The sequence below is a fragment of the Ciconia boyciana genome, chromosome 15 (assembly GCF_034638445.1).
Source record: "Ciconia boyciana chromosome 15, ASM3463844v1, whole genome shotgun sequence".
Classification (NCBI taxonomy): domain Eukaryota; kingdom Metazoa; phylum Chordata; class Aves; order Ciconiiformes; family Ciconiidae; genus Ciconia; species Ciconia boyciana.
Genome location: NC_132948.1, coordinates 4,450,879 through 4,476,989, shown reverse-complemented (window position 1 = coordinate 4,476,989; position 26,111 = coordinate 4,450,879). Strand labels below are relative to the sequence as shown.

The 26,111-nt window shown below is 51.1% G+C and overlaps 2 protein-coding genes across 4 annotated transcripts in view; both read left to right on the top strand.

The window, feature by feature from the left end:
• MSI1 (musashi RNA binding protein 1) overlaps positions 1–21,043 on the top strand; it is a 31,472-nt gene extending 10,429 nt beyond the window's left edge. For 2 of the 3 annotated variants that reach the window (XM_072880342.1, XM_072880344.1), the window contains 9 exons: positions 7,991–8,039; positions 10,089–10,171; positions 10,813–10,930; positions 12,552–12,632; positions 13,923–13,979; positions 16,918–16,986; positions 17,112–17,266; positions 17,764–17,829; positions 18,800–21,043. In XM_072880342.1, coding sequence (XP_072736443.1) covers positions 7,991–8,039; positions 10,089–10,171; positions 10,813–10,930; positions 12,552–12,632; positions 13,923–13,979; positions 16,918–16,986; positions 17,112–17,266; positions 17,764–17,805 — 654 coding nt within the window. In that variant the 3' untranslated portion in view covers positions 17,806–17,829; positions 18,800–21,043. Of the gene's footprint in view, positions 1–7,990; positions 8,040–10,088; positions 10,172–10,812; positions 10,931–12,551; positions 12,633–13,922; positions 13,980–16,917; positions 16,987–17,111; positions 17,267–17,763; positions 17,830–18,719 lie in introns of all 3 variants that reach the window. The other variant, XM_072880343.1, reaches the window with a different exon arrangement.
• Positions 21,044–23,439: 2,396 nt separating this feature from the next.
• Positions 23,440–25,402, top strand: PLA2G1B (phospholipase A2 group IB). Its single transcript, XM_072880405.1, has 4 exons — positions 23,440–23,563; positions 23,646–23,805; positions 24,541–24,668; positions 25,281–25,402. The coding sequence occupies exons 1-4, from the start codon at positions 23,530–23,532 to the stop codon at positions 25,400–25,402; spliced, it is 444 nt and encodes a 147-aa protein (XP_072736506.1). The 5' UTR covers positions 23,440–23,529.
• The last annotated feature ends 709 nt before the right edge of the window (positions 25,403–26,111 follow it).

The window sequence follows — 26,111 nt, the reverse complement described above, 5'->3', positions numbered from 1 at the left end:
ACAAGGGAGTACAGACTGCTGAATGGGTTTTGCGTGAACATTATCTTTTAGGTAACCCTCAGGCCGCAAGCCTAAGCATGTGTTAGATTTGCCACCACTTAAGGCCTTTAAATTAGGATAGATGCTTTTTGAAAAATACATTTTAGTCCAGACAGAAAGCATGCACATGCTGTAGGAATTAGGAGAGGAAGTGCTATGGCCTGCAGTACAGATGAGGTCAAATTAGATTATCATAATGTTCTCTCTGGTCCAAATCAGTGAACTGCAGTTCGCAAGTCTACCAAGGTAGCTAGCATCGGTGCATCTTGGATCAGAAACAACACACCTTGTGTGTCCAGTAGCAGGAGAAAAATTGAAGTTTGGTTGGGCTGGAGATGAAATGGTTTCCCATTTCATAAAACAAAATTCCGAAGTCTGATTTTTCCATTTTGGCATTTCTGCTTACTGTCCTATTTTTGTTTTGTTTTCTTTCCTTGCTGTGTCCAAAATCTTATCTCAGCTTTGTAAAATGGATGTGGCAAAAGCAAAATGAAAATGTGTGAGGAGGAAATCCATGAGTATTACTTAGGGATAAAGGAGGAAAGGGAGAGGCTGGCACCCCAGTTCTTCATATCAAAATACTTGGTTTTAACAAGCACAAAAGGTGAAGCTTCAAAGAGGATCCCAAATACAGTGTGAGTTTCTCTGCTTCAAAGAAGGATCACTTTTTTTTTTTTCCTTCCAAAACTGTGAATGAAAAATATGGGCTGCTGTTTTCCTGAGGAAGAAAATACAAAGGTTTGGGGTTTTTTTAGTACAGTGAGAGAGACTGAGAAGTGCTCTCAAGCTGGCTATGGTTTGTCAGGTGCAGCTGCTAGGGCTTTGAACATAGTGGGATCTCTAGGAAACACTTCTGGCTCCAAAACTCGAATCTGTCTCAGATGCAAGCTGAGGCCATGGGCATGCTTTCTAAAGGAGATTATTTTTTCAACTGTAGGACAGAAGTCCTGGAAAGAATTGCATTCACAGTACGTGTAGCCAAGTGTCTTGGCTTAAGTTGGATGGTGTTGGAGATCTTTAGACTGCACAAGGAAGTATTTCAACAGCCTCTCTAGATTCAGGCTACCACCCTCACTGAAACCTGAAACAGAAAGAGAGGAGGAAGATATCTTGCACCTACCACCTCAGGCATAGCTAGTCCTCTGTCTAGTTTAACACGTATGAGGATGCCTCAGAGGAGCTCGTGTCCCAGCTTCCTCCTTTTCTACTTCAACCTCTGGGAACATGTTGTTCTGTATTATTTTTTTGGGGAAAAAGGGGTTGTCCATCAGAGTAATTTCTTTGCACCATTGGGTCTCTGATTTTGTAAGCAAGGTTATTTGTTTCAAATCATAACTGAAAAAACTCAGATTCTCTTTCTTTTTCAAGGGTTGGTCTGATGAGGTTTTGCGGTAGAGAAAGTCAAATAAATTGCAAGATAGGAGGCTGAGAACAAATAAGGTCTTTTTGTCATGGAGCTTATCTAAGCTGTGAAATCTTTGCCCCAGGATGTTGTTGCTAAAATTTGCATAGGCTCCAAAATGATTGGACAAATTCATGGAAGGTCTTTTAAATACACAGACATCCCCTTGAGTTCAGGAAATCCTTGAATCACAAATGGCTGGAAGATGATGGAGTATTCTGGGGTCTACTGTAATATTCTTGCCTTATCTTTATGTTCTTCTAAAGTTGTCTGTTGTTGGTTGGTATCTTGGGGGGTGTTGTGCAAGGTGAACCTCTGCTCTAACTTGGTGCAGCCAGTCTTTTGTTTGTCATTAGGACAGAAGTTGGTCCTTTCAGAAACTAGAAATGCAGAGGTACTAGAAGAAATGGTGGTCTGGACCCAGTTTAGGTCTTTGAACTCATGGTTTTCTCGTGTGCTTTTGCATTTCATGAAGCAGAAGTGCAAGAAATATGCTCACAATGACGTCTTTGCATGACTCACTAATCAGTTGTGTCTCCAAGAGTGCTTGAAAAGTGCTTAAAAACAGTCTGCATCTCTCCCTGAGCCTGCAGGTGATCTGCGTATGTGGATGAGTCGGTCACAAAAGCTCAGCCTCTCTGTGAGGCAGATCGTGCCCAGAGAGAGATCTGCTCTCTAAAAATATCCTGGAAGCAAACAAGAAAAAAGATCTGCTGAGGTCCAAGGACAATTCTGACCTTTAGGCTGCCATCTAATACTCTGTCCAAATTCTGGACCGTTTGCCTCAGGTTCTGAGATCTCACTCAGATGACGACTCTAGTCCTGTCCTGACCAAGAGAAAACCACTGTATCTGAGGTGCTGGATTTGATGAGGGCTTGCGTGTCTGTCACAAATGCATATTCATGTACACCTGCCAGAAAAATGGTGTGGTTGACTTGGCTATATGAAATGAGTTTTCCCTGCTGACTAATTGGAGAACCTTTCGATACGGATGGGGAATTTCTTTAAAGGAAGACTTGTTCCTGTGCTTACAGTGGGCATGATTTCCCTCACTTTGGATTGGGAGAATGTTAATTAATTAATCCTTAATCTGCTGCTCTCTGGAAATTTCAGGGATCAAAGCTACTTGTCAACCTGCTGTGGATTTCCAAACTGGATTTTGGATTTTCTTCCACAGATCAGAGGGCAATTTATGCAAATTCTCACACGTAACACGGTTGCAATGAACAGATGGGGAGGGGAGGAGAAGGGGAATCTGATCACTTCTCTTGTGGCAGTAGGCTGTTTGGCTCGTGGTAACAATGCCTCTGGAACAAAGGGTTCTCTATGCTCCGCATCTGGTAGGCAGATAGCCAAAAATGCTGTAGCAGTAATGGTCATTCAGGTCTTCAGTGGTTCATTTGATATTTGCCAGGTGCCTGTGGTGCAGTGCAAGAGCAGGCAGGAACACCTGGACATGCTGTCCCACTCACCTGTGGCACGGAGCAGGCTCTGTCCCTTCCCTGAGTCTCATTCCCAGAGTTTTGATAACGGCTCTGCAGACCAGGGTAAGAAGGGTCCTCTGGGAGCTGTGCGGGCACAGTTCGCCTGCTCCCTGGAGCCGGGCTCTGGGCCAGTGCGTCCTCCTCTCCAGAATCGGCCTGTCCTATTTGAGCAGCTGGGAGAACCTCGCAGGGTTGCTGATGCCCTCTCTTGACAGGATGGCCAAGTCATTTCTGGATCGTTTTGGTTTACCTTCCCTGTGTTGAAGCCAACTCGGCAGCTATTATTCTTCTGCCTGATTTTTCTACAACTATGTTGCCATGGTTCCTTCTAGGACCAGCCAAGCCATCTTTAGTTGCTGTTCAGGTGGAAGATGCCTGTTTCTGCAAAGCCTTTGCTTGAATATTTACAACTGTCTTCAAGATCTGCCCGTGTGGAAGTGCACCCAACATTTCTCAGCAAACTTGTGTTGGAAGTTTTATTATTAGTTTTTTAATCTGCATGAGGCTGTCATTGGCTTCTTCCTTTGCAGACATCTATGACTGTCTCGGGAAGATTGAAAGATATTAGAGCGGGACTAAGCCATTAAGAAAAATCAGGCCTTTTGGCCAAGGCCAGGTGGATCATGCTGCGTTCTGGTTTGGTATGAAATGCCTCATATCTGTGCACCCGAATATTTTAGCTAGGCTGAGGGCTGCTTTGGTGGAGAGTCTCTCTCTGAAGCCTGTAACTGTCACTGTCTCTCCCTGTCACCACCACACTGTTCTCATCAAAACCAGGTGCTGGTTTGAGAAGGGCCTGTCTCCTCCTCTCAGGAAGGTGCTGCTTGCTGCCCTCCTGCAGAAGGTCTTAGCAGTGGCAAATCCATGGAGGATTAGAAGAGCTTCCCCCCCAGGGACAAACCTTTTTTCACTTTCTGAATGTGTTACTTCCGCTGAGCCAAAGCCTTTATCTTTCTTCCACTCGCATTTGGTTTTCCAAAGCTAGAGAGGGCCACTGGAGACAGAACAGAGGTGATGTTGGACAGCTTGGGTTTAAGGCTCAGGGGTGTGGTACCTACCCCCGAACTGCCAAGTACCTGCCAAAGAAGTTGTCTCCTGTGGTAGGGTTCCTTGGGAAGGATACACCTAGAGAGTAAGAGTCACTGCTCTTAGGATCCCCTATTTTTCCTTGACATTTTTGACCCTCGTGGCTAAACACAAGGAGAGACATCATTCCTCAAAATTAACAAACCTTGAACTTCTAACCTCAAATGTTGGATAACTGAAGCCTGGACCAGCAAGTTAAATTGTTCCCTGAGAGAGAGCCTTGACCACTAAGCTAAACAGTTTTCTAGTAAAGTGATCTGCTGCTTTGACTATGTTTAAAGAATTGAAACAAATATTTATTTAAGGGGGAGGAGAATGGGGAGAAAGACAATTCACGCAGCAAAAAAGCCTTTGTTAAAGTACAGTTATGATCATAGATTATTTCCACATCCTATTAAAAACGAATTTAAGGTGTTTCTGAAACTTTTAAGTGCTATTTTCCACACATTTCTCCTACATCCAGTTCTTGCGTAGTTGACCTGTTTTGTCTCTGCCAACCATTGGGGACTGGCTGGAGAAGGCACCTCCACTACTGTCCTGCACCTCCACTCACCCTTCCTGCCCCTGTTCCTAAATATCCCTGTCCCCCCATCCTTTGCAACACCACACCCCTGGCTCCGTGTCCCCTCAGTCCCTCACAACCTGCCTCAGCCCAGGCCCGCTGCCTCCCTCTTGGGGGAAGAGGCAAGATGGCGCCTCTTTCTCACCAGAAGCAGGGCCGGGAGGAAGACAGAGTCCGTGCAGGAGGGGGCTTGCTGTGAAACCTTTCTGCTTGCGGTGTGAAGCCCTTGTGTGTGACGGTCGTTCACCTGTGATGGCCTGCGGGAGGGCACCCGCCGGGGGCCGGAGGCGCGTGAGGGCGCCGACCGCGATGCGTGTGAGGGCGCCGCCGCTGGCGGGGCGGGCGCGGGGCCGGCGCAGCGGGGCGGCTTTGTGCGCGGCGCTAATCCGGGTGGCAGCTGCTATTGGCGGCCGCGTTGCCGTGGCGACGGCCCCGCCGGCGGCCGCCTTTGTTGGGGCCCGGCGCGGCCCAGCCGGGAAGGGCCCGACGCGGCGGCGGAGGGGGGGTGGGGGGGGTGGGTGTCGGTTCGCCGGCACAATAGCCGCCCACCGGGGGCTGCCACTCATGCCTGGTTGTGGCTGTGGGGTCGATGCAGGCTCGGCTTGCCCCCTGTCTGGGGTCTGGGGCTGCCGGGGTCTGGCCTTTGGTGGGAGCAGGCCATGGTGTCTCCATCCCCTCAGCGGTCAGCGCTTTGTGCAAGGGTCTGCCCGGGTAGCACTAGGCCTCGGGGATCCCTGCGAGCTGAGGCAGCTGGTCCCCGTTCCCTCGCCTAGCTCCAGACCGGGAGAGGTGATGGCAAGAGCTAGGAGGGATCTGGCGTGAGGCTGGACCTCCTGGGAAGGGTGCTGGAAATGGCCGGTCCCTGTGGGCGCAGGTGAGGCCTTTCTCCCGGCTCTGCAGTGTGCTCTGGTCTGTAGCTTGTCCCGCTGGCCTCTGTAAGCTCCAGCACTACCTCTGCAGCCCCCTGGGTTGCAGGGCCCTGCTTCATCTCACGTCACTGGCTGCATGCTGTCTGAGACCACCCAACTCATCTCACCTGTTGCCTTGGAAGGAGATGAGAAGATGCTCACGTATAGGTTTTGTTGGCAATAAAACCCACCAGTTGTAGCTATACATAGAGTTGGGGCCCTAGGGTTGAGTGCGGTGAGACTATTTCACATATTATGTGTATATACGCATACATATACATCTGTCTATCTAAGATTTAGCTCATGGCAGGAAACAGCTTTCAAATAGAGCACATGCTATTGTAAATATGTTTTCACAAGATGTTTTGGGGTGCTGGGTAGACACCTTGATCTCAAAGCACAGGCAGAAACTCGGAAAAAGGCTCCGATGGAGGAAGGCTGCAGCTCTCCTCTCGGTGTACGGAACGTGGTTTGGGATGAAGTGGTTGCACGTCTCCCGGCTCCAAGTGCTCGAGTGCTGCGGGAGCGCCTGGGATGTTGCCCGGGCCATTGCTGTGAGGTGGTTTTGTGTGTGGACGTGTGCTGGGCTCTGCCACTTGCAGCTGCTACCGCTGTCCACGCTCTGCAAAGAAGAGCTTGCTGCTGGGGCTGGTCGGACAGAGTAAGTCAGCAGCTGGGCTGTGCTCATCCCCTCTGGGTTTTTCTTTCTTGTGCCCATCTCTCATCATGACGGGTTTGTGGGCTCCAGCTACCTGAGTTGAAGTCTTCAGGAGCGGCACCGCTGCAGAGTGCCATTGACACAGCTTTATCCCAGTGTTTACTGAGGAGGAGGACAGCTATGTGCCCAGCCTTTCTGAGAACTGGATGGAGGAATGGATCTAGCTTAAAAAATGAACAAACACAGACAGTAAAAATTATTGAAATATTTTTAAGCCATGCCAGGTTTCCCCCCAGCACATCACATTTGTGCTGGCTCCGCAAAGGGAAATGGTGCAGAGGCAGGAGCAGGCGGCGGTAGGGAATGGCAGTGTGATGAGCAGGCTGTCTTGGGAAGCTGCTGAGGATTTACTTTGGGTCTCTGTGAAGTCTTATGTCCCCTGTGGCTCCGGCTGGACGCCTGGCATGTTTCTCAGGTGTTTGTTGACTTGGCAGAGGGAGGCAGAGCTGGGATGGAAAGAGCGTGGGATGAGCGGGAGCCAGGTTGTCTGTTGTCACCTGGCTCTTGCGGGGTGGACGTGTTGGACAAGCCCAAGGGCATCCAAGATGATCTCTGTCTGCTCGTGGTGGCACTGGAAATGTTAGCAAGGGCTCCTTCCATCCTCGTGGCACTGAGGTGGAGTTGGGTCTCCCGTTTTGTCCGGGAGGGGGCTGAGGCTAGGAGCCCTCTCCCTTCCCTGAGTGGGACTGTGGGCTCTCCACGGCTGAAGCCGGTAGCTGCCTGTGCAGGGGTGTGGGCAGCGCTCTGCCCTCACCGGCGGGCTGTTCCGGAGAAGGCAGCAATGCAGATGCTTCCCTGGGACAAGGCAAGGGAGCGATCCTTCCACGGAGTCAGGGGCGCACGGGGCTTGCTGCTCAGGGAGCGGCTGTCTTGCACGGCAGCGGAGGAGGAGGGCGAGGGCCGGGGCAGTTGCTGGCCGGAGACTGCCGCCGCCTCCCCTGAGCACTTGCATGTCCAGTTTCATAATCGGATTAAGGCAGTGGTATTAGAGAGGAGGGATGGGTCAGTGGGACAGGTTTACACTGGGGCTTACACGGAGGGGATTGAAGTGTCTCTTTTAACCCTGCTCGGCCTGACCTGCGGAGCGGTGCAGCTGCGTCTCTGCAAGGCAACACCCCGGGAGGATGGGGGGGAAAGTGGCACCAGGCGGTGATGTGCTCGCCGGGGAGGGGAGCAGCCCCAGGCCGGCTGGGGGATGGGATCCGGCCGCCCCTCCCCCCGGGAAGGCAGCCCTGCTCAGGCCTTGCAGTAAATTTGCTCTAATTACAGCCTCCAGCAGTGGGAAACCTCACTTAGAGGAAAGGCTCCTCTGGGGTGGGGGCGGGGGCGCTTCCCAGCTTTCCCAGGCAGGCTCTGTTGTCTGAGGCCTCCGCTTCCCCTGTCGCTGGGAGGCCCCTTATTCCTCTCCCCTCTCCAGCTTTGCTTCTCTCTCCTCCTTTAATTCTCCTCTCCTTTGAGGCCGGGATTTGGGAACAATGCCTTCCCTGCTCCTTGCCCTCCGGCTGGAGCCGCAGGCAAACAATCGGGTCGCTTGCTGCCGGGGGCCGGGCCGAGGGGGCTCAGCCCCGCAGCACCTGCCCCGGGCTGGTGGGGGGACCACGCTGGTTGTGGCGTGGGGACGTGCCTGGTGTGGTAGCTGGTGTCTGCGTACACCCTGTTTCCTTCTTGGGGATGGGAGGTCTCATCTTGATCCCTTCTGGTTCGGGGAGGCCCGGGAAGCTCCGCGCAAACGTGGCGGAGGATGCGCATGGCAACGGCAATGATCTGATCCAGAGCTCTTCTCTTTGCAGGTGGACGACGCAATGCTGATGTTCGACAAGACAACCAACCGACACCGAGGTGAGAGCGGTCTTCTGGCCATAGGAGAGGGAACTGCGGAGGGTTTGCCTCCTGTCTTGCCTAGGGAGGGGTTAGTATCCCAGCAGCAGGGCATGCGGGTCGCAGCTGCTCTTTATCTTAACTCCAGTCGCCCCATCCTTTTGCATCTGCATCCTTTACCAGCGTCCCTTGCAGCACAGAGAGCTTTTGTCCAGTGCGTTTCCTGTGCTGTAAACTCGCCGAGTTGCAGATATGTGAGAGGAGGCGGCCCCTTCCCCTGCCCGCTTACCTCCATGGCTCCAGCCCACAGTGTGTGTCTTACCTTGTCCCGAGTAATCTGAGCTCCGGGAAAGCTGACACAAGAGTCTGAGGAGTGCCTGCCTCTCACCCCTTCCTCGGCTCGGAGCCCGCTTGTGCTCCCAGGTCACCTTTTCTTACCCAAGTCTTGCTGGTGGAATCTGGTTACAGGGTGGGAGCGAGGCTGTAATATTTGCGCTGTCCAGACCCAGCCCACCCATGGGTGTCCCTGCCTCCTGCTCTCCCAGTGAATCTTCAGACCGATTGCCCTGGAGTGTGGCAGGGCTCGACACTAGCAAGCATTGCACCAGCTCAGAGATTTATTGGCAACAACTTAACTTGTGAACTTAGCTTTGGTGTCTTCCAAATCAGGGCCAGTAACAGCCCTGTGCTGGGCCACTCATGTCTGTGTGTTGTTTGAAGCACCTCCAAGCACCTCTGCCCCCAGATCAGCGAGGGAACGTTCACTTCTGCTGTCACTACACTGTGTGCCCTTCAGGTTTTTGCTTTTTTCCAAAGCCATTAAATCTACTCTGATTGCCTGGCCTAGGATGTTTTTCCAGCTTAATCTTAAAAGGGAAGAAGTGTTAACCCCTGTTCCTCCATGGGTGCCTCCCAGTCACTAGTCCAATTAAAGAGTTGTCGGGTGTTTTCGAAGGAGCAGGGAGAGCTGCTAGCTGCTGTGTCAGCAGCGTGTGGCTCTGTACAGGGTGCACCAGGCCTGCGGGGGCGGGGGGGGGGGGGTGTCTGATGGGGCTCAGGACTGGTCTTGGCATCAGGGCTTTGCTCTTGAACTCCTGAGCCCCTCCGCTTGTGGGTGTTGAAGTGAATGGTGTGAAACTACCTGGGCACAGACAGAAGAGTTTATGGAGAGAGACTTTTCTGGCAGTATGGAGAAAAACTGGGGTTCTGGGCAGCAGATCCCTGTCTGTTTTTAAAAGTTATTTTAAAGCACCATGGAATTGGCCAGTTCTGCAAAGCGGAAAGCTCTGCTTAATCCCAGCTTGCTTGTAAGGAAGGCTTAAAGACATCCTCCCACCTGCCTCAGTTTTCCGGAAATGGCTGCAGTCAGCTGAGAGGAGTTTAGTCTGCCCACCCGAGCTGGTCTTTGCCAAAACTGTCAGCAAAGGGGTTGGCGAGAGAAAGGAGGTGTGAGCGTGGGCCAGGGGCCAGGAACATCCTGTCCTGTTTTACCCCAGGTACTAACCTTACTTTGGTGAAACTTTGCAAATCGCTTTGCTTGTGTGTATATCTGTCTTGCTCTGTACAACTGCATGGCTGATATTTGCCTGCTTATACAAGGCTTTATGACTGGTGACTGAAGAGGAAACGTGCAGGGTGTTATTGCTGGTGGGGTGCGTTTAGCAAGGATGGTGATGTCCTGGCAAGCAGCTGTTCATTTCTCCACCGATTTTCTTTGTGTGAGTGTCTGTCTGCTGGGATCCTCCCCAGCATTATCAGCCATGTGGTTTGCCTTGCAAATAGCAAAGTTTTTAAAAAATGCACTTCGTTTTGAGAGCAGTTGGGATCAGAGAGGGTGGGAAGTACAGGATGAGGAGCAAAGGGGAATCTGTAAGGGGATGCTACTGTTGTTCTTGTGCATAAAAGCAGAATTTGCTGGAGAGGGAAGATGAGTGACAGCTGTTTTAGAAAGGGCTGATTATACCATCCTAGCAGCCTGTGGCTCCTTCTCCTGCCAATAAAAGGCTGTGGGTAACGGGTGCAAACTGCGCAGAGCTCTGACCTGATTGAGGAGTTTTACCTTTTCTTCAGGTTTTGGGTTTGTCACATTTGAAAGTGAAGACATTGTGGAAAAAGTGTGTGAAATCCACTTCCATGAGATCAACAACAAAATGGTGAGTGTCTGGGGCAGAACCTGGGGGAGAAGGGACAGAGACGTGGGATGGAGAACGGGGCAATGGCACAGGGGCAGGGTGTGAAGCATTTGGGTCCTGACGCACTTTCTCTGCAGTGGGGAATTGGATTGAGTCTTTTCCCCAAAATCACAGCAGCCAGTCTGAGAAAGAAACTTGTAGTGTGGAGGTGAACCAGCACAATACTGAGCTCTCAAGGAGAAGGACTAACGGTAATGAGGAATTGTGCAGTACTTGGAGGTTTCAAAGTTCCATGAAACCTCTTGGTGGCCTGGGAAGGGGGCAGGTTTTACCTTTATTCAGAAATGAGGAAAATTAGGCTTTGAGGCCCTGGTGCAGGGCCAGGCAGAGCATCAAGGGCAGCATCAGGAGGAGAAAAGCAGTGTTTGAGCTCCCCACTGCCTGTGGCGGCTGCAGAGCGAGAGGGAAGGCTGGCAGAGTGCAGGTCAGAGGCAGGGACACTAGGGAAGGACAGCGGGACGGGCTGCTGGTGGTGGCCAGGGCTGGGGAGTGCCATTGCGGCGGGCAGCCCTGCCTGGCCTACAGCCCGGCTGCTGCCTGTGCTCTGTGGCAGCACTCTGTGCCGGTGGCAGCTGAGCCTGATCATTACTTTCTTGTGGCAGGTGGAGTGTAAAAAAGCTCAGCCGAAGGAGGTGATGTCCCCAACGGGCTCGGCACGAGGGCGGTCCCGAGTCATGCCTTATGGGATGGATGCCTTCATGCTCGGGATTGGCATGCTGGGTAAGCCCAAGGACAGATCTCCTCCCCAGCTCCCGGTCGTGCTAGGCAGCAGCTTAGAGGTTTTATTCCGAGAGCGGGCAGGGTGGCCAAGGGCAGCTCTCCCTGGTGCAAGGCCAGGGACGCTGGGGGGGTGCTGGGACCTGTTTGCGATCACAACTTGCCCTCTGGTGGCACCTGGAAAAACTGCAAACTTGTCACTGCTGCCCTGCGACAGCTGGAGCTGGCAAGACACAGCCATGTGCTGGGCAGCTCTGGCCCTCTGCAACTCTGTTAACGGTCCCGCAGTGCCATAGCATATAGACTGTAATTCTTTAATGGCTCTTGTGGAATAGGATGTAACTACATAGCTGAACAGAGTGCGGAGTAATCTGTGCCCAGGCATGTTCCTCCCACACTTCTACAGGCTTTCTGATTAATTTGTTGATTAAAGAGCCCCCGAGCTTCCACCTGAAACAGTGGTCCATATAAATGTCGTCGCTGCCATTTAAAGACTATAAAAATGCCCTTGAAGTTCTAGTTAGGCTTTGTCTCACTTTGTTCCTTCCCTCTCAGGGACAGCAAGTATCTGAAATTGCAGGAAAAACCATACACTTATTGTGGGACTGTCTTGTACAGAGAAATTGATGACAAGCAGGCTGGGTTTCATGCCTATCAATGATTCTAAGGCAAATGTGTTCAGATAAAAGATTTTAAAAAAAAGTCCCTTGTAGCCTCCACTTCCAGGACTATAAACCCTCGTGCCTGGGTCTGAGAGTAAAGCATGATCCTTCCAGCACAGGTACTGTTCCTGGCTTCTCTCCCTCCCTCTATTCGTTCTAGCCAGGCTTGAGCTGAACCAAGAGCACACTGTTTGCTCAGGACCATCGCTGGTGTTGCTGGGCAGGGTGTACTCAGCCTGGCTCTCCTTGCTAAGCCTGCCGAGTAGCAGTTAGTCACTGAACAAAACCCCAAAAAGGGCATTTTTTCCCCAATGTTTTCACTTGACTTATTGGAGGAAAATAAATCTCCAGCCTGTGGTTTTGGGTTTTGCCTTTTCTAAGCCATCTGAATTTAAAGCAGCAAGGCTCAAGCCAAGTCATCAGGAAATCCACGTGCTCATGTCTTGGGAGATCTCAAATCAAATATTGATCTCTCAGTCAGTGCCCTGTGGTCTCTCACAGGCTTGTTCTGTATAGGCGATCAGCTTCTCTGGGAACAGCAGGAATTGTCCTCCCCCCTGGCGCCAGGAAGAAGCTCTCTGCCTGCATTCACCAGCACTTCTAGTGCAAAAGTGACTCAGAGCTATTCAGGCGTTCAAATGCCCCCACCTCCCTGATCTCCTCCTATTTGTAAATCCAGCCGATGCATCAGAAAGCCTTAGTCTGCAGAGCTGTGCATTTCTGAGAAGGAAATCTCCATGTCTTCACATGTTTGGAGTGAGGAAAAAAATTAAACGAGCCTGCTAAAACTCTTCTACAGACTTGCATGTGTGCAGACTCTGTCCAGCAGTTTCCTGGGGTTTCTGCTATTAGCCCTATTCGTGCTTTCTAACACTAATGGTCACGCTGCTCGTGAGCAGCCAGGCACTGAGGATATGGACCCTGCGAGCTTGCATTAACAGAGCCCTTTTCTCTTCCCCTAGGTTATCCAGGTTTCCAAGCTGCCACCTACGCGAGTCGAAGTTACACTGGCATTGCACCTGGCTACACTTACCAGTTCCCTGGTGAGTGGTGCTCCCTGCTTGCTTTTTTGGTCTGTCTTCAGGTGACAGGAGTCCCTGGCATGATCTGTGACCCAGGCTCTGCCCCTTTCACCCTTTCCCCTGTTTGGTCTTTCTTTAAATTGGAGACGGATGTGGAAGGGGGAGGGGAGAAGCCCTGGAATAGGTGGGAACAGCCTGTCCTTCATTAGGATTATCCTCACACTCCAGTGGCAGGAAAAGCCCAAGGCTGCTCTGATGCCCTTTATGTTAGCATCCTCTGTAGGGCTGCTGCTGTGACACAGAAGGGCCCCTGCAGCTCTGCCTGTCTCGCTGCCTTTGTGTATGTCTGTCTCTCTTTACCAGAGTTGCCACTGCTCTGAAAGTAGCACAGAATTTTAAAACGTGGCTTTCTGTGGGCCAGGGAACTCCTAGGCACCCAAAACTCAGGCGCCTGCAACGCCACAGTTGTGTTCTGAACAGCGCCTGGACCACTCACAGCCTCCAGAAAAAATCTGCTGGGGCGGTGGGCTGCAGATCCCCCGCAAACTGGGTGGTTTCAAGCTCCCAGCCCCGCCATGTGCTCAGAACATGGACTCTGCGATCAGTGGCTGGAACCTGCTGTGCCGCAGCTGCTCAGAGCTTTCTGAGGCCTCTTCTCCCTCCCGTTCTCTGTGAGGCAAGGGAACGAGGCAGAGCACACGCAGGGAAAAGACTGTCTTGCTATTTTGTAGAGAAGTGGCAACTCCGAGCATCCCTTCCTTACTCCATCCCTCAGTGTGATGGTTTATATATGAAGTCTTGATGTTAGGGGCTGGGAATGGGAAATTTCCTCTTCGCCTGAGGTGAGCCCAAGCTGACTGTGGCTGAAAGTTGCTGTTGCCTCCTAGCTGTCTGGCAGCTCTCCGTGAATCCAGTTTATGGGTCTCACTTGTAGTGGCTTCAAGTGCCTCATTGTAAACCCATGCCCAGATGAGTGTGGCACGTACTGAGCACCCACTGGCATGGCAGCCAAGAGGTCAGATTGGATGGGTCGCAGAGCAGTGCGCCAAGGCAGACCTGAGGCTGCATCATGAAGCTTGCACTTGCCCTGCCTTGGCCAGATTTATTCTAAGGATAAATGGATCCTTTCTGTCTCCAGGGCAGGAGTCCAGCAACTTTCAGCACCAGTTATAAATTAGTTAAAGAAGGCACTGGCCTGGTCGCACTCTGGCTGCAGGCTGCTCCCCCAGTGGACCCTGGCTGCTGTCTCTCTGCGGGGTCTCCCTCGGGGCGTTTGACGAGTTCCTAAGCTGTCTTGCATTTCGTTTTTAGAGTTCCGTGTAGAGCGGACCCCTCTCCCGAGTGCCCCCGTCCTCCCTGAGCTCACAGGTCAGTCCCGCTCATTTCCTAAACTCACAAGCTGGAAGGGGATAAGGGGGCTTTGGGCTGTTCCAGTGGTGTCACTGCTCCACAGCCTGGTGCAGTTAGAAGAGGAAATAAGGAACATTTCCAGTCTATCTGTACGAGCTCCATCCAAAGCTGGGGCTGGAAAGATGGAGACGCAATCAGAGCCATGTGTATTGCCTCTGAGGAGGGCAATGCAGGTTTTACCAAATGAAGGCATGTAATCCATAGATGGACTTTCCTGCTGCTTGCCTCGTTTTTAGCTCCTTGCCCCAGGCTGGGTGTAAACCAGATGCAGAAGACTGCAGAGAGCTGGGTGACTTCTCAAAGGTCTACAAATGACCTTAACCTGAGCTGCTGCAAGGACAAGATTTGGAGTGCTGGGAGGAGGGAGAGGGTGTGGGGGCACTCCTGGTTGCTCTAATCCCATTTCCCTGTGCAGGAGGGGCTGCAGGAATGCTCTCCCTGCTCCAGGTGGTGCAGCTCCCCAGCTACTCCCACGTGGGCTTCCCAGACAGATGTGGGTGTGGTGGGACTCCACAGTAAAGTCCTGCAATGCTCGTAGGGAACTGTGGAATGAAACAGGGGCAGAGGACCATTCTCCAGGCACTAGTCCTGGCTCAGTGTCCTCACAGTGCAAATACCCTCTGGATCCTCAGCCCCTGCATTGTGTGCAGTGTGTTCTCTCTAGGTGATGCTCCTTCTGTTGACTTTCCCTTCCATGGCCATGTTTTCCCCAGCTCTGTCCTGTCCATGGTTTTTGTCATAGAACAGCAGCTTTGTGTAGCACCCTGCTCCCCGTGTGCCATCTCATTTCCATGGTGTTCCTCCTCTCCAGTGCTTCCTTGCCCCCACCTGTTTCAGGGTTTGAATCTCTCTGTAATGAGGGTGTGGAAACACTTCCTGAGAAGCTCTCCTGGAATTATCAGTACAAACAGGCTTGAAAGGGGGTTTCTGTGCCACAGAACCGTGTCGATCCTCAGGGAGCCTCTGTTCCTGAGGATGCTGAGGTTGGCAGCCACCAATGAACCAATTGCCCCAAGGGAGGTAGGGGGAGACTAAATCCTAGCTCCCTCTTAATAAAACCCTTCCCTGACACCATGTATGCAACTGCAAAAGCACCTGACCCCCACCTCTGAGCCTTTTGGTTGCCTAGCAAAGGAGATGTGGGTCCAGTGTGTATTTACATGTGTCTTTTTCAGCAAAACTCATAAAATTTGTAGAGGGAATATTGGTGACTTAACAAAAGTGCTTTTCCCTCCAAGGTCCACCCCCAGCTGCACTGTGCCTCTTCCTAGTGGAGTTGAATTGCCCAGGGCCTGGCTGTCACCAGCGGCTGGGGTGCACCAGGGCTCTGTACAACAAGAAGTTATTAATGCTGCTGTCCTGGCTGGGTGCCAGGTTAGCTTACAGTCCTGAGTGTTTCGCTGAAGTACCAGCTGGGGATCGTGGCATTCTTCCCTTCTCGTTACGCTTACCTACTGTTAAACAGTCACTGTGCAGCCTCTTGGCTAGGCCGAGAGCTGTGATTCCCATGTATAGGCTGGAGTTGGTCCCACGAAGGGCAGGGCCCCCTTCGTTCCTACAAAGGCCCAGCGAGCTGTGCAGTGCTCGAGGGCCCTTGTGCCTTCAAGTGGATGCGTGCGTGTAAATGGGCTGCGCTTTATGGGCTTGGCAAGTGGAACTGAGATGAGGGGGATGGCACAAGCAGGGATGATTGCTCCAGCATGCAGGGAGCTAACGTGCAGGTGCTTTGTCATCACAACACAAACCTGGTGTCTCAGTAGATAGACTGCAAAGGCAAGAAGGGTTTTTCCTGGAAAAAGAGCTGGAGTCTTTTTGAGAAGACCTGGCCTCCTTTCTCAGTAAAACTGCATTCATTCAGCTGTGTGTGAGGGACTTGAAGCAATGATGGGGCAGGAGGGTGGCTGCCAGCAGCCTTTCCTCCCCAGAACAGCATCTTTGGGGGTGATGCGAAGCAGCAACATGCTTACGTTGGCCCAGGGCCTGTAATGAGCAGCTAACCCAGATATAAGCCTCATATGACGTTTGCTTGAAACAGGCTGGTGCCTGCTACTAAATATTCCCTTATAAGCTAGTCTGGGTTTCAGCCTTAACGCGATTGATTTGTTCTGACCTCTTTTTATGGTGCTCTAAACAGAATCACAGTGAATTTCACATTCAAGCATGAAATGCTGACCCAGTCATTTTAAGGGCAAAGAGAAGCATACTGGCTAGATGCTTCCTGCCCCGAGGGCTGGATGCCTGTGGCAGTAGAGTGGGGAATTAGAACTGCTACATATAAATTAAGACTTACTGTTTTAATTAAGCCATTTCTAGTTCCTGCTCCCTAGGTATATGTTTCCTGCTCTCCTACCGTGAATGGCAAGGGGCTGAGCAGTTCAGAAGCAAAACTCAGAGTGGGGAGGATGGTGCATCTTGAGAAGAGTAGAGAAATAGGGAGAAAGAGGCTATTAAACTGTTATTCAAGAATAGTACCATGGGATAAAGAGGAGGGACTGAGCCTCAGGATGCTGAGCTGCCAGCTCCTGCGTTTCTCCACGTTTACAGCCAAAATCTGAATCTGTAGCTTCAGATTAACCGCATCTTGCAAGCTAAGTAGTGACAGGATACATTTGAATTTGCCCACTTTTGGTTCAGCTCTTCCACGTCATGCCCTCAGCTGCTCCAGGGTGTGGGCTTAGCAGAGCATGGCTAGTGAGTTCCCCCGGACATTCGCTGTGCAAAAGGATAAATGCAGGGCTGTGCACTCCCCTGTTGTCATCCTTGGATGTCCTGTGTGATGCACTAAGCCGATATGTCTGTGTAGGCCTGGTATGTTGCAGTGGGAAATGAAGGCTCATGTTGAGGAGTTTCCCGTGTAGCCACAGTGCCCCTGAGATGCCTGTTCCTTCTTTTCCAGCAATCCCCCTCACTGCGTATGGACCAATGGCGGCAGCAGCAGCTGCGGCAGCCGTGGTGCGAGGGACAGGTAACTGCCACTTTCCTCCCCAGCGCGGTGTCCTGTCACGGAGGTTTGCGATGGGCTGTGGGAGGGGGGTGGGACGGGGTTGCATTTTTGGGATCTTCACTATGTAGTTTTGCTGCCTCCCGTAGGTTCCACCCCCAGTCGCACCGGTGGGTTTCTGGGCACCACCAGCCCTGGGCCGATGGCAGAGCTTTATGGAGCCGCCAACCAGGACTCAGGGGTCAGCAGTTACATCAGCGCTGCCAGTCCAGCCCCGAGCACCGGCTTCGGCCACAGCCTAGGGGTGAGTGTTCCCTGTTGGGCTCTGCGCAGGGGGCGGAAGATGGAGAGTGGCACGACCCGGGGAAGGGGCTGCATCTCCATGGGGTGATGGAGGTGAGCAGTGGTGGGCGGCCCCCTCTCAGCCCACAGCCTGCTTTCTGGTTAAGAAATACCACCCGTCGCAGCATCTGCCATGCCACTGCTGAGCCCAAGACCACAGACGGATGGTGCAGGATGCAGCAGTTCACTTGGAGCCTGTATCCCTGGGCTGTGCTGCCTCTCCAGGGCCACCACACAAGGTCCTGATCTCCAGACCTTTCCCTGATCTGGCCCAGACTTTCCAAGAGCCCCTCTTGGCCCTGACGCAGTGTTCTGCAGGGTGATGTGCTCTTTAGACCTGGCACCTCCAACTGAAACCAGCTTTCCCAGCATCTGGGCCATGACTGAATTTGTTGTGGTAGTAATTCTTCACTTTTCTTTTGTTTGCTTAAGAGTGGGGTTTTAACTCGTTCTTTGCAGGGTCCCTTGATTGCAACAGCTTTTACCAATGGGTATCACTGAAGCTGGGGACCAAGGAGGCAGGAGGTAAGAGAGCTTTGAACAGGAACAGGTAATGAGAGGAGTGAAGTTCTGAGCTGGCCCCTATGCTTGGGCTCTCGGCAGGAGCCACGGATGCCGCTGTGAGGCTCGCCAGCCTGACCCAACCTGCAGAAGTCCTGCGGCCAGCCTGGGGCTCTCTTCTGCACCAGAGGCTTGGCAGGTTGCATTTCTACCTTATGCTCCCCAGGCTGGGAGTGCTGTGGAGAGATCACTTAGTGTCTGGGTGTAAAGGGGAAGGAAATGAGAGCGCTGACAGAAAGAGGAAAGGTCTGCAGGGCTGGCCAGAATCACAACCCAGTGGTGATCCTGGGAGACCAGCTTGGCTCACCTGTGTGACTGGGGAAGCCTCCTCCATTCATCTGGTTGTTCTCACTGCTGCTGAGACCACTGTCTCTGGGGAGCAAGGTTTCTCCTCTCCTGCCTGGGAGAAGGGCAGAAGGAATATCTGAGTCTGATCGGTTCTGTTTCTGGTCCTCGGATGGGCCTTGGACAGTGTATGGGCTCTGTTTGCTTTGCAAATGTGGCTGAAGTTAGCTGGCTTAAAATTAAAATAAAAAAAAAAAAACCCAGCCTTTCAAAAAGGAGAGCAAAAACTTGCAGGAAGGGTGTCCAGACAGGAGCCCATGGCAGCCTGGCAGGGCTGCACTGAGCTGAGTGCTGGAGAAACAGCGGGACCCCGCTACGTCACAGGCCTCCCGGGACCAGGAGTGCCACAGGTCTGGGCAGGCAGGCTGCACGGCATGTGGGGCCTTGTTTCCCAGGCCTGCATGTTGCCGTTAAAGATGGAAGCATCTCTGCCATGCCCGTCGCTGTGCCAGCAAGATGCAGAGCAAGTCTCTGTTGGGGCAAGTTTGGGTATTGAGTATTTCTGTCAGATCACATGAAGAAAACCCCAAGAGAGAAGCTGTTGGTTCTTCTAGATCCTGTCCCTTCCTTCCTCTGCTGTGTCCTGCAGATTCCCCAGTGACCTGACCGAGGACAGCGGCTGGAGGATCTGGTGAGCCTCGGGGGATGAGCCAAGGTTACCTTTTTCTTGAATCAAACTGCACACTGCCGGCTGGCTGCCAGGCTCCTGCCGCCCTGCCCTGATCTCTCCCTTTGACCAGACCACACTGGACTGAACCCGAGGAGATCATCTCGCTTTCTTACTAACCACCGACGGTTTACGCTTCCCCCCTCCCTGCCCCCAGCCCACCGATTCTTCTTTTATTTATTTTATTAGCTGTTAGTTTTATTTTTTTATTTTATTTTTTTATCTTTTTTTGGGGCTACCCCTTCTTTTTGTTTGCTCTTTCCCGAGCTAGTAGACATATTTTATGAATTGGCTTTGTGATTGTGTTAGGTAGTTTTTATTGAGGAGTATTTTTATTTGGCTTTGAAACTGTTTTGAATATTTTCAACTCTGTTGTTGTTGTCGTCAGTGTTTTTAAAGCACGGTATGTAACAAGAATGCAGTTCTGAAGGGAAGAAAGAGACACAGAGAGAGCAAAGGCTGAGAGGAACTGATGTATTTCTATTTTTTTTAAAGAAACTGTTTTTAATTGTTTCTGTTTTGTAAATGTGAGGCTTTGAAAAGTGTGAAACTCCAAGGATCCGAAAACGTTGGACATCGCTATGGAACAAAACAAATGTATATTTTGCTAAGTGAAAAACACTATCCTTACAGCTGAAAGAATTTTTTTTTCCTAGGTTTAGTTTTATGTGGGGTTTTCTTTTTCCTCCTGTATAATATGTAAATATCGCGAGCTGAACCTGGCTGCTGCCTGCAGCCTGGCTCCAAGGAGCAGCTCCAGGTCCTGGACTTGGTGCCGCAGTGTGAGCAATACTCTCCAGCAGAATCCTGACAGGACTCCGTTCTTTTTTTGTATACCTTTTACTGTAAGATTTTAAGACCTCTGATGAGATGAAAGGGGGGGGTGGGGGCGGGGGTGAAACGTACCGGCCATCGGCTGTTTTGCTGAGCGGGTTAAAGCTGCTTCCAATCGCTCGATGTACAGACTCCATCACTGGGCTCCGTAGTGCCAGCCTCTGGTTTGGCTTTAGGTAAAGGGCTTTACCGCCATTGCTTGTCTTGGTTACTTTGAAAGGAATTCACTCTCCAAACACTATCGCTTGTGTCAAGATTTCCTGGGAAAGGGGATCCTCCTCCGGAGGTGAGGGTATCGGAAGGGGTGTCAGCCAGGGCCAAGGGGACATTTGGGTGGTCGTTCTCTGAAGGGCAGGGCGCTGGGTTGGGGAGTCATTAACGGGGGAGAAAAGCATTAGGGTGGTGATTTGGGGGCGGGTTAAGGGCTTCTCAGGGATTATATGAATTATAGAATTGCAGCTTCCCGTTTGCTTTACTCTGTGTTCTGAAGACTGGGGGAATTTGTCCATTGTCCTGTGTGGGGGTGATCTGGTCCCTTCTCCAGAACCTGCCGGGGCTTCCCCTGGCGTGGTCCAGGCCCCTGCTAACAAGCACTCTGCCAGGGGAAGCCTCCAGCAGGAGTACATGGGGCAGGTTTGGGTCTGGATTTCAGTGAACCAAAGACCTTGTTAAGGGGGGTGATTAAGCCTTTGATTAAGATGCAGCCAAACTCTTTTCCCAGGGAAATAACAGCTTCATCTTAAGTTTTAAAAATCATTCCCTCTCTTTCCCCAAACTGAGCCCCTGTAAGGGAGAGGGGCGTTTAGAAAAGGACTGGGAGGGCCACAGTGCCCACAGGGCCCTTCTTCTCTTCCATCCCTCCCATCTGCCGGAGCTTGTCCTGACCTGGGCGATGCGTTTGGAGAGTTCTGTTTAGGTAAGAGGGTACTTAACAGATTAGTACTGAAAACACAAAGCAATAATTTTTGTTACTGAGACAAGAGTCTGTATGTCTGTTTTTTTAAATATTTCCTAATTAAAGAAGAGCTGCATTTTATTGGGTTTATTTTTATTCTATAGACTTCAAATTTGGGTCTGCGGACAGCGCTTTCCTCCCTCTTGGTATATGCGCTGAACTGCTTCCGTGCCCCCTCCAGACATCCAAGGCCAGCTGTGCTGCTGCTGGGCTGTGATTCACTCTCCGGCCAGTGCTGCCACTGCCTGGAGGCTGGGGCTCCGGTTTCAGGGTGGGCATTTTTTTTAAAAGAAATAAAGCTGTGTTTTTAAGCCAGTAAGTTATTACACTCCAATGTTTGTTCTCTCCACACCTGTAACCCTTTTTCCAGATTTCAGTTTTAAATTCCTAATAAATTATTTGAAAACTGTCCTTCTCTGTCATTATTTGGGGATGGGAGATTTTCAAATGGAGATCTCAGGTGAACCTGGACCTGGCAGAAGTTGCATCCTGCCATTAGGATAGAAGCCCCAGGCAGGGCTCTGACTTTGTGTTCTGCTCCCAGACTTTGGCAGTGGCCCAGTTTATAATGTGAGGCAGATCTGGTTTTAATAGAGATCGTGTCTCTTCTCTACATTACAAAGGTTTTGGATAGATATTTGTAGGTTCAAGAAAGGAGGAGATAGTGTGGTGCTTAGAAGTTCGGCTCAGATGCTCTGGATTCAGTGACAATGGTGGACTAAGAAAGTAAAATGTAGATATTGCAAGGGAAGAAAAGTCCTTAAGGGAGAACACTACAAGAGAAAGGTAAATTGTAACAGTGTAAAATAGGGTGGGGAGCCCTGTGCAGCAGCTCTTAATTACAGAGAAGTCTTAAAAATAATCTAAGGTCAAGCCTGTAAATTCGGGTAACAGTTGTTAAGTTGGGATGTCCTTGGAAGCATATTGAGGACCAGCGGCTTTGTATGCAGCACAGGTTGGGGGAAACCAAAAATAGCATTGGTGGAAAAATCCTTACCCTGCTGGGATTTTTCTCATGAGACATTCTTGTCATGCTCACATGCGCACCTTCCCACACTTGGTGATCCTCTTGTTGACTTAAAATGTATGAAATCTGAGATATGACAGTATTTTTGATTTGTGACTTAAAGCCTGTTTATTGGAAGTTTTCTTGGCAACATCAATAATAAATCAGACATTGAGAAGTGAGGAAAAAGGAACCACAGAGTCTCAAGATTCACAGGTAAGAGAACAGAGAAATAATAAAGAGTAAAGGTGGCCAAAGTAGCAAAGGAGAAAAACACTTAAATGGATATTGAAGGGAAAGTCAGCACATTGATCTGTGGCAAAAGATTAAATCCTTTTTCTGAACTAACTGTGGTATGGACTCCTTTACGACAGCCTTTAATGTTCGTTCAATGTTCTCACTTTCTCACTCTTAGGACACAAGAGTCTTGAATCTGTAACTCGGCATCTGTTTGGCTTTAGCTAACCTGTGCGTGGGGAATCCCAGAGCATCAGAGAGCTTGTGAGAGATCAAAAAAGTCGGAATGGTTCTGGTTGTTCATCAGCATGTCTACCTTTAACTAGATGTCCTATGGGTATGTCAACATCCTATGGATACTATGGGCACCCTGGCATAGTTTCAGACACTGTGAGGGGGAAGACATCCTCGTTGTCCCTTATAGAAACATGCATTTGAGCCTACTGAAGGGTGCTGAACCCTAAGCTTCCTAAATAAGCACTCTGGTATATTAGGCTGTTGCAGAAAGGTGGGCTTTGCCTCATCCTCTGCTCTTAAAAACTGAAGGCTTGCTTGGTGCTTTAGAAATAAATGCAGACTCTCACTATCAGGTGAGCAGTCTAGGATCTATATCTTGAGTGTGTAAAAATGCCAAACCTGTAGCCTTGACAGTGTTAGAGCCTCTGAGGTCTGAATACAAGTGCAGTATTTTGGACTTACCCCTGGCTGACTCCAGGAAGCTTTTTCTTACCCATTTTTTGGATCTTATTTCAAGGTTCCCAACTTGCCTCATGCCTTGGCATAGAGAACCAAAGGGCCTAACTGGGTTCTGCTTTGGTGCTGGAGAAAGAACCTGCTGTCTCTGAGCTACTGAAGTCTACTGTGTATGTTGAAACTTCCAAGCCCATAGCAGGGGGGCTGGAACTAGATGATCTTTAAGGTCCCTTCCAACCCAACCCAACCCATTCTATGATTGATTCTTTGATTTCCAGTGTAACTTCCTTAAGGTCATGTAAAAACAGACACTATTCCTTGTTTAAGCCAGATACAGAGGCTTTCCAGGTTGCTTGGCTCCTGTTTCTTCCCTAGTAGTGCCTCCTTCTCCTCTATGGTTTCAAAGTAAAAAACAGCTTGAATTTTTTTCAGTTTAGCTCATGCCAAATAGTCATTTGGGGTGAGTGGACGACCTGTACCTTATTCTCTGAATTAGGCCAGGAGAATCCATGGAGAGATACAGGATTAATGGTAAGTGGGTTACCATAAAAGGAGGATGCCAGTATTAGTAGGATGGATATTAGTGTGCCAGCGATTTCCAATGTAACTACCACACTGCTGTATTTTTTAGTAGAGAGCTCTTAAAAATGTCCAGATCTTTCAGGCTGGCTTCTAATAGTAGCATTAAAAGAATTTAATAGCAAAAATCTAGAGAGCAAATATTTGCATTCCTGGCTTTCAGAGATTTACTCCACTGACCTCCAACTGGTCATGTTACAACCTGCAGCCCACAGCCTCCGATGGAAGAAGTCTGCATTTAGTAACATAGATACTGGCTTGTTTATTTTATAACCATGTCAAGGTGAGCTTGTCATATAAAGAGCTGCCTTTTCTTCAGCACCAGTCACTCTGTTGAGTTCTCCAAGAATGAAGTCCCTGGCGCTGCTTTTCCTGCTGTCTGGTGAGTAGGTGGCACTCACCCGCGCAGCACCCTCTGGACTGGTAACACCATGCCTAACTCCAACCTTTGTATCTCTTCTCAGTGGGCGCAGCCAGCGCTGCTGTCTCACCCCGGGCTGTGTGGGAGCTTCGCAGCATGATCAAATGCACCCTTCCAGACAGCCATCCTCTGCTGCAATTTGGCGACTACGGCTGCTACTGCGGCTTGGGAGGCAGGGGGACACCAGTGGATGAGCTTGACAGGTTTATAAGACTCTGCTTTTACAAACCTCTTTCCTTGCCTGTGCTTTCACTGTTCTGCACGCCAGCTTCATCTCTGCTGGCCCTGCCTATGAACGTTCACAAAACTCTCTGGCTGCTGTGAATGAAGGTCTGTCTCAAAGACCAATTCAAGGAAAAAAAGTTGTGTGGTCTCACACCTTGATGCCTTATTACTAAGATAAAATATAATCCCAACAACTCTGTTTTCTCTTCTATGGCAGGTAAACTGCACTTGTTCCAGCTTTTTTTTTTGCAGCAGTGCTGTGCCAACAGCCCGGACGCACCTCTGAGCACACTGCCCAGTGCATGACCATCAACACGTGCAGGGCTGAGCTGCAAAATGCTAAGTGGTTTGGGCAGTTTAGAGGTGACACAAGACTAATAGCCAAGATGCAGTGAATTGTGTCAGCTATAGCTCTTCAGCTACTGGGCACTGATGGGGAGTGTAGGGTAAATGCTGTCTTTTGCTTTCCCTGTGCCCAGTGAACAACTCTGTGAAGATGCTCCAGTAAGTACATGTGTACCAGACACCTCTTGGACCATTAGCTGGCAGAACTGTGCCCCTTTGAGGTCCTTCATGTCTGCTCTCTTATCACTGTGTATATTTTTTTTTTGTTGAGTGCCTTGTCAAAGCAATACTAGCACATTTATGTGTCTTACAGGTGAGCTGAATTTGCATTTCTGGTATTTTCTGACTTTTTCCTCCCTGTTTCCCAGGTGCTGTCAAGCACATGATCACTGCTACTCGGAGGCAGAGAAACTAGACTCATGCAAATTCCTCGTGGACAACCCCTACACAAAGTCGTACGCATTCAACTGCTCCAGTGGGGAGATTACGTGCAGCAGTATGTCCGCTTCCATGTCACTCCGCTTCAAACGTTACTCCAGTCTCTCTTCTGAAGGACTGGGGCTGCATTACACTTGATGCTTCTGTGGCAGGAAGGCGCCGTGCAAGTCCCTGCCAGGGGGGCTGGTTGTTAGAAACAGGGTACTTCACACGGGTACCGGAGTGAATATTCTCCATATAGCACACAATTTAAAGTTTATGGAAGATATATGGTATTGCAGTACATAGGGAAGCCTCTCACTTCTTCAGGGGATTGAGTCCCTGTGGTGCTTTTCTGGGAGTCCCTTTAATGGCAGTATTTAAGAGATCAGCATGCCAACTGGGAAGTGTTACACGGCTCTAATGTAATGGTGGAGCTTTTATAGGGCTCTGGAATGGAGATAAACAGCAGACAGGCTGGCAAACAGAACTGCAGGGAAGGAAGGAAAGGAGCAAGGAGATTGCTGGGCTGGAGCACAGAGTTTTGGGGCCAGAGGGTTAGCGGGGAGAAGCACGTACACCCCCAAAATGATAGCAGCAGGGAAACGGCTATGCCCTGGCAACAGAAACGCCTGCCTGAGTCACTGCCATGCCTGGTGAATGGTCTGACCGCTCCCACTCTCTCCTCCAGGCAAGAACGACAACTGCGAGATGTTCATCTGCAACTGCGACCGCACCCTTGCCATGTGCCTCGCCAAGGCGCCCTACAATCCCGAGCACGACAGGATGGACACCAGCAAATACTGCAAATAGTCCTCCTCCTGCCCCTCAGGACGGCAACTGGCCCGTGGCGGCCCGTCACTAATAAACGCTTTGCAACGACCCTGCGCCTCCCGCCTCTTCCCGCGCCGCGCTGAGGGGAATGGCGCGCGACCGGCGATGGGGCACCGGGGCGGGAGGGGAGGAGAGGCCCCGCCCCCTCCGCCAACGGTCCATTGCGGCGCGTGCGGCGCCCCCGCCACCGCGTTCTTTGATTGGCCCTTGGAAGTGGCGGGGGCGGGGGCCCGGAGGCCGCGGGCGCGAGGCCGGGAGCAGGTGCGTCCCGCGGGGCAGCTCCGCCCCTCCCTGCCCTGGGGCGCGGTCCCGCTCTCTCTCCTCAGGTGCCCGCGGCGGGAAGGAGGCTGCAGGGCAGATCGGTCCCTGCTGGGTTGCCCTACGGCGGCCCTTCCGGCCCTGCTGCCCTCCCTCACCCTCCCGGTGAATGTGGAGGGGAGGTACTGCTCCTCGGGCTGCCCGAACGTTGGCTACAGTGTAGCTGCCCCTCTTGTGGGTGCGTATCCTTTGGGGTGTGGCTGCGTGAGGGGCTTGAGCCATTTGTCTGGCTGTTCACTGCTCCGAGAGACCCGTATGTGCTTACCGTGGGGAGGCCTTCTCCTGCCTCATGGTGTTCCTGGTCGGGAGCTGTAGGAGAAGAGGTAACATCGGCCTGGAAGCCAGGGGAGGGCAGGGAGCCCCTCTGAAG

Bases quoted from the DNA above. Each gene is read 5' to 3' on its own strand.
- PLA2G1B (XM_072880405.1), top strand. From the start codon at position 23,530: ATGAAGTCCCTGGCGCTGCTTTTCCTGCTGTCTG. The intron at 23,806-24,540 runs GTTTATAAGACT...CCTGTTTCCCAG, and splicing joins CCAGTGGATGAGCTTGACAG to GTGCTGTCAAGCACATGATC. The intron at 24,669-25,280 runs GTATGTCCGCTT...TCTCTCCTCCAG, and splicing joins TGGGGAGATTACGTGCAGCA to GCAAGAACGACAACTGCGAG.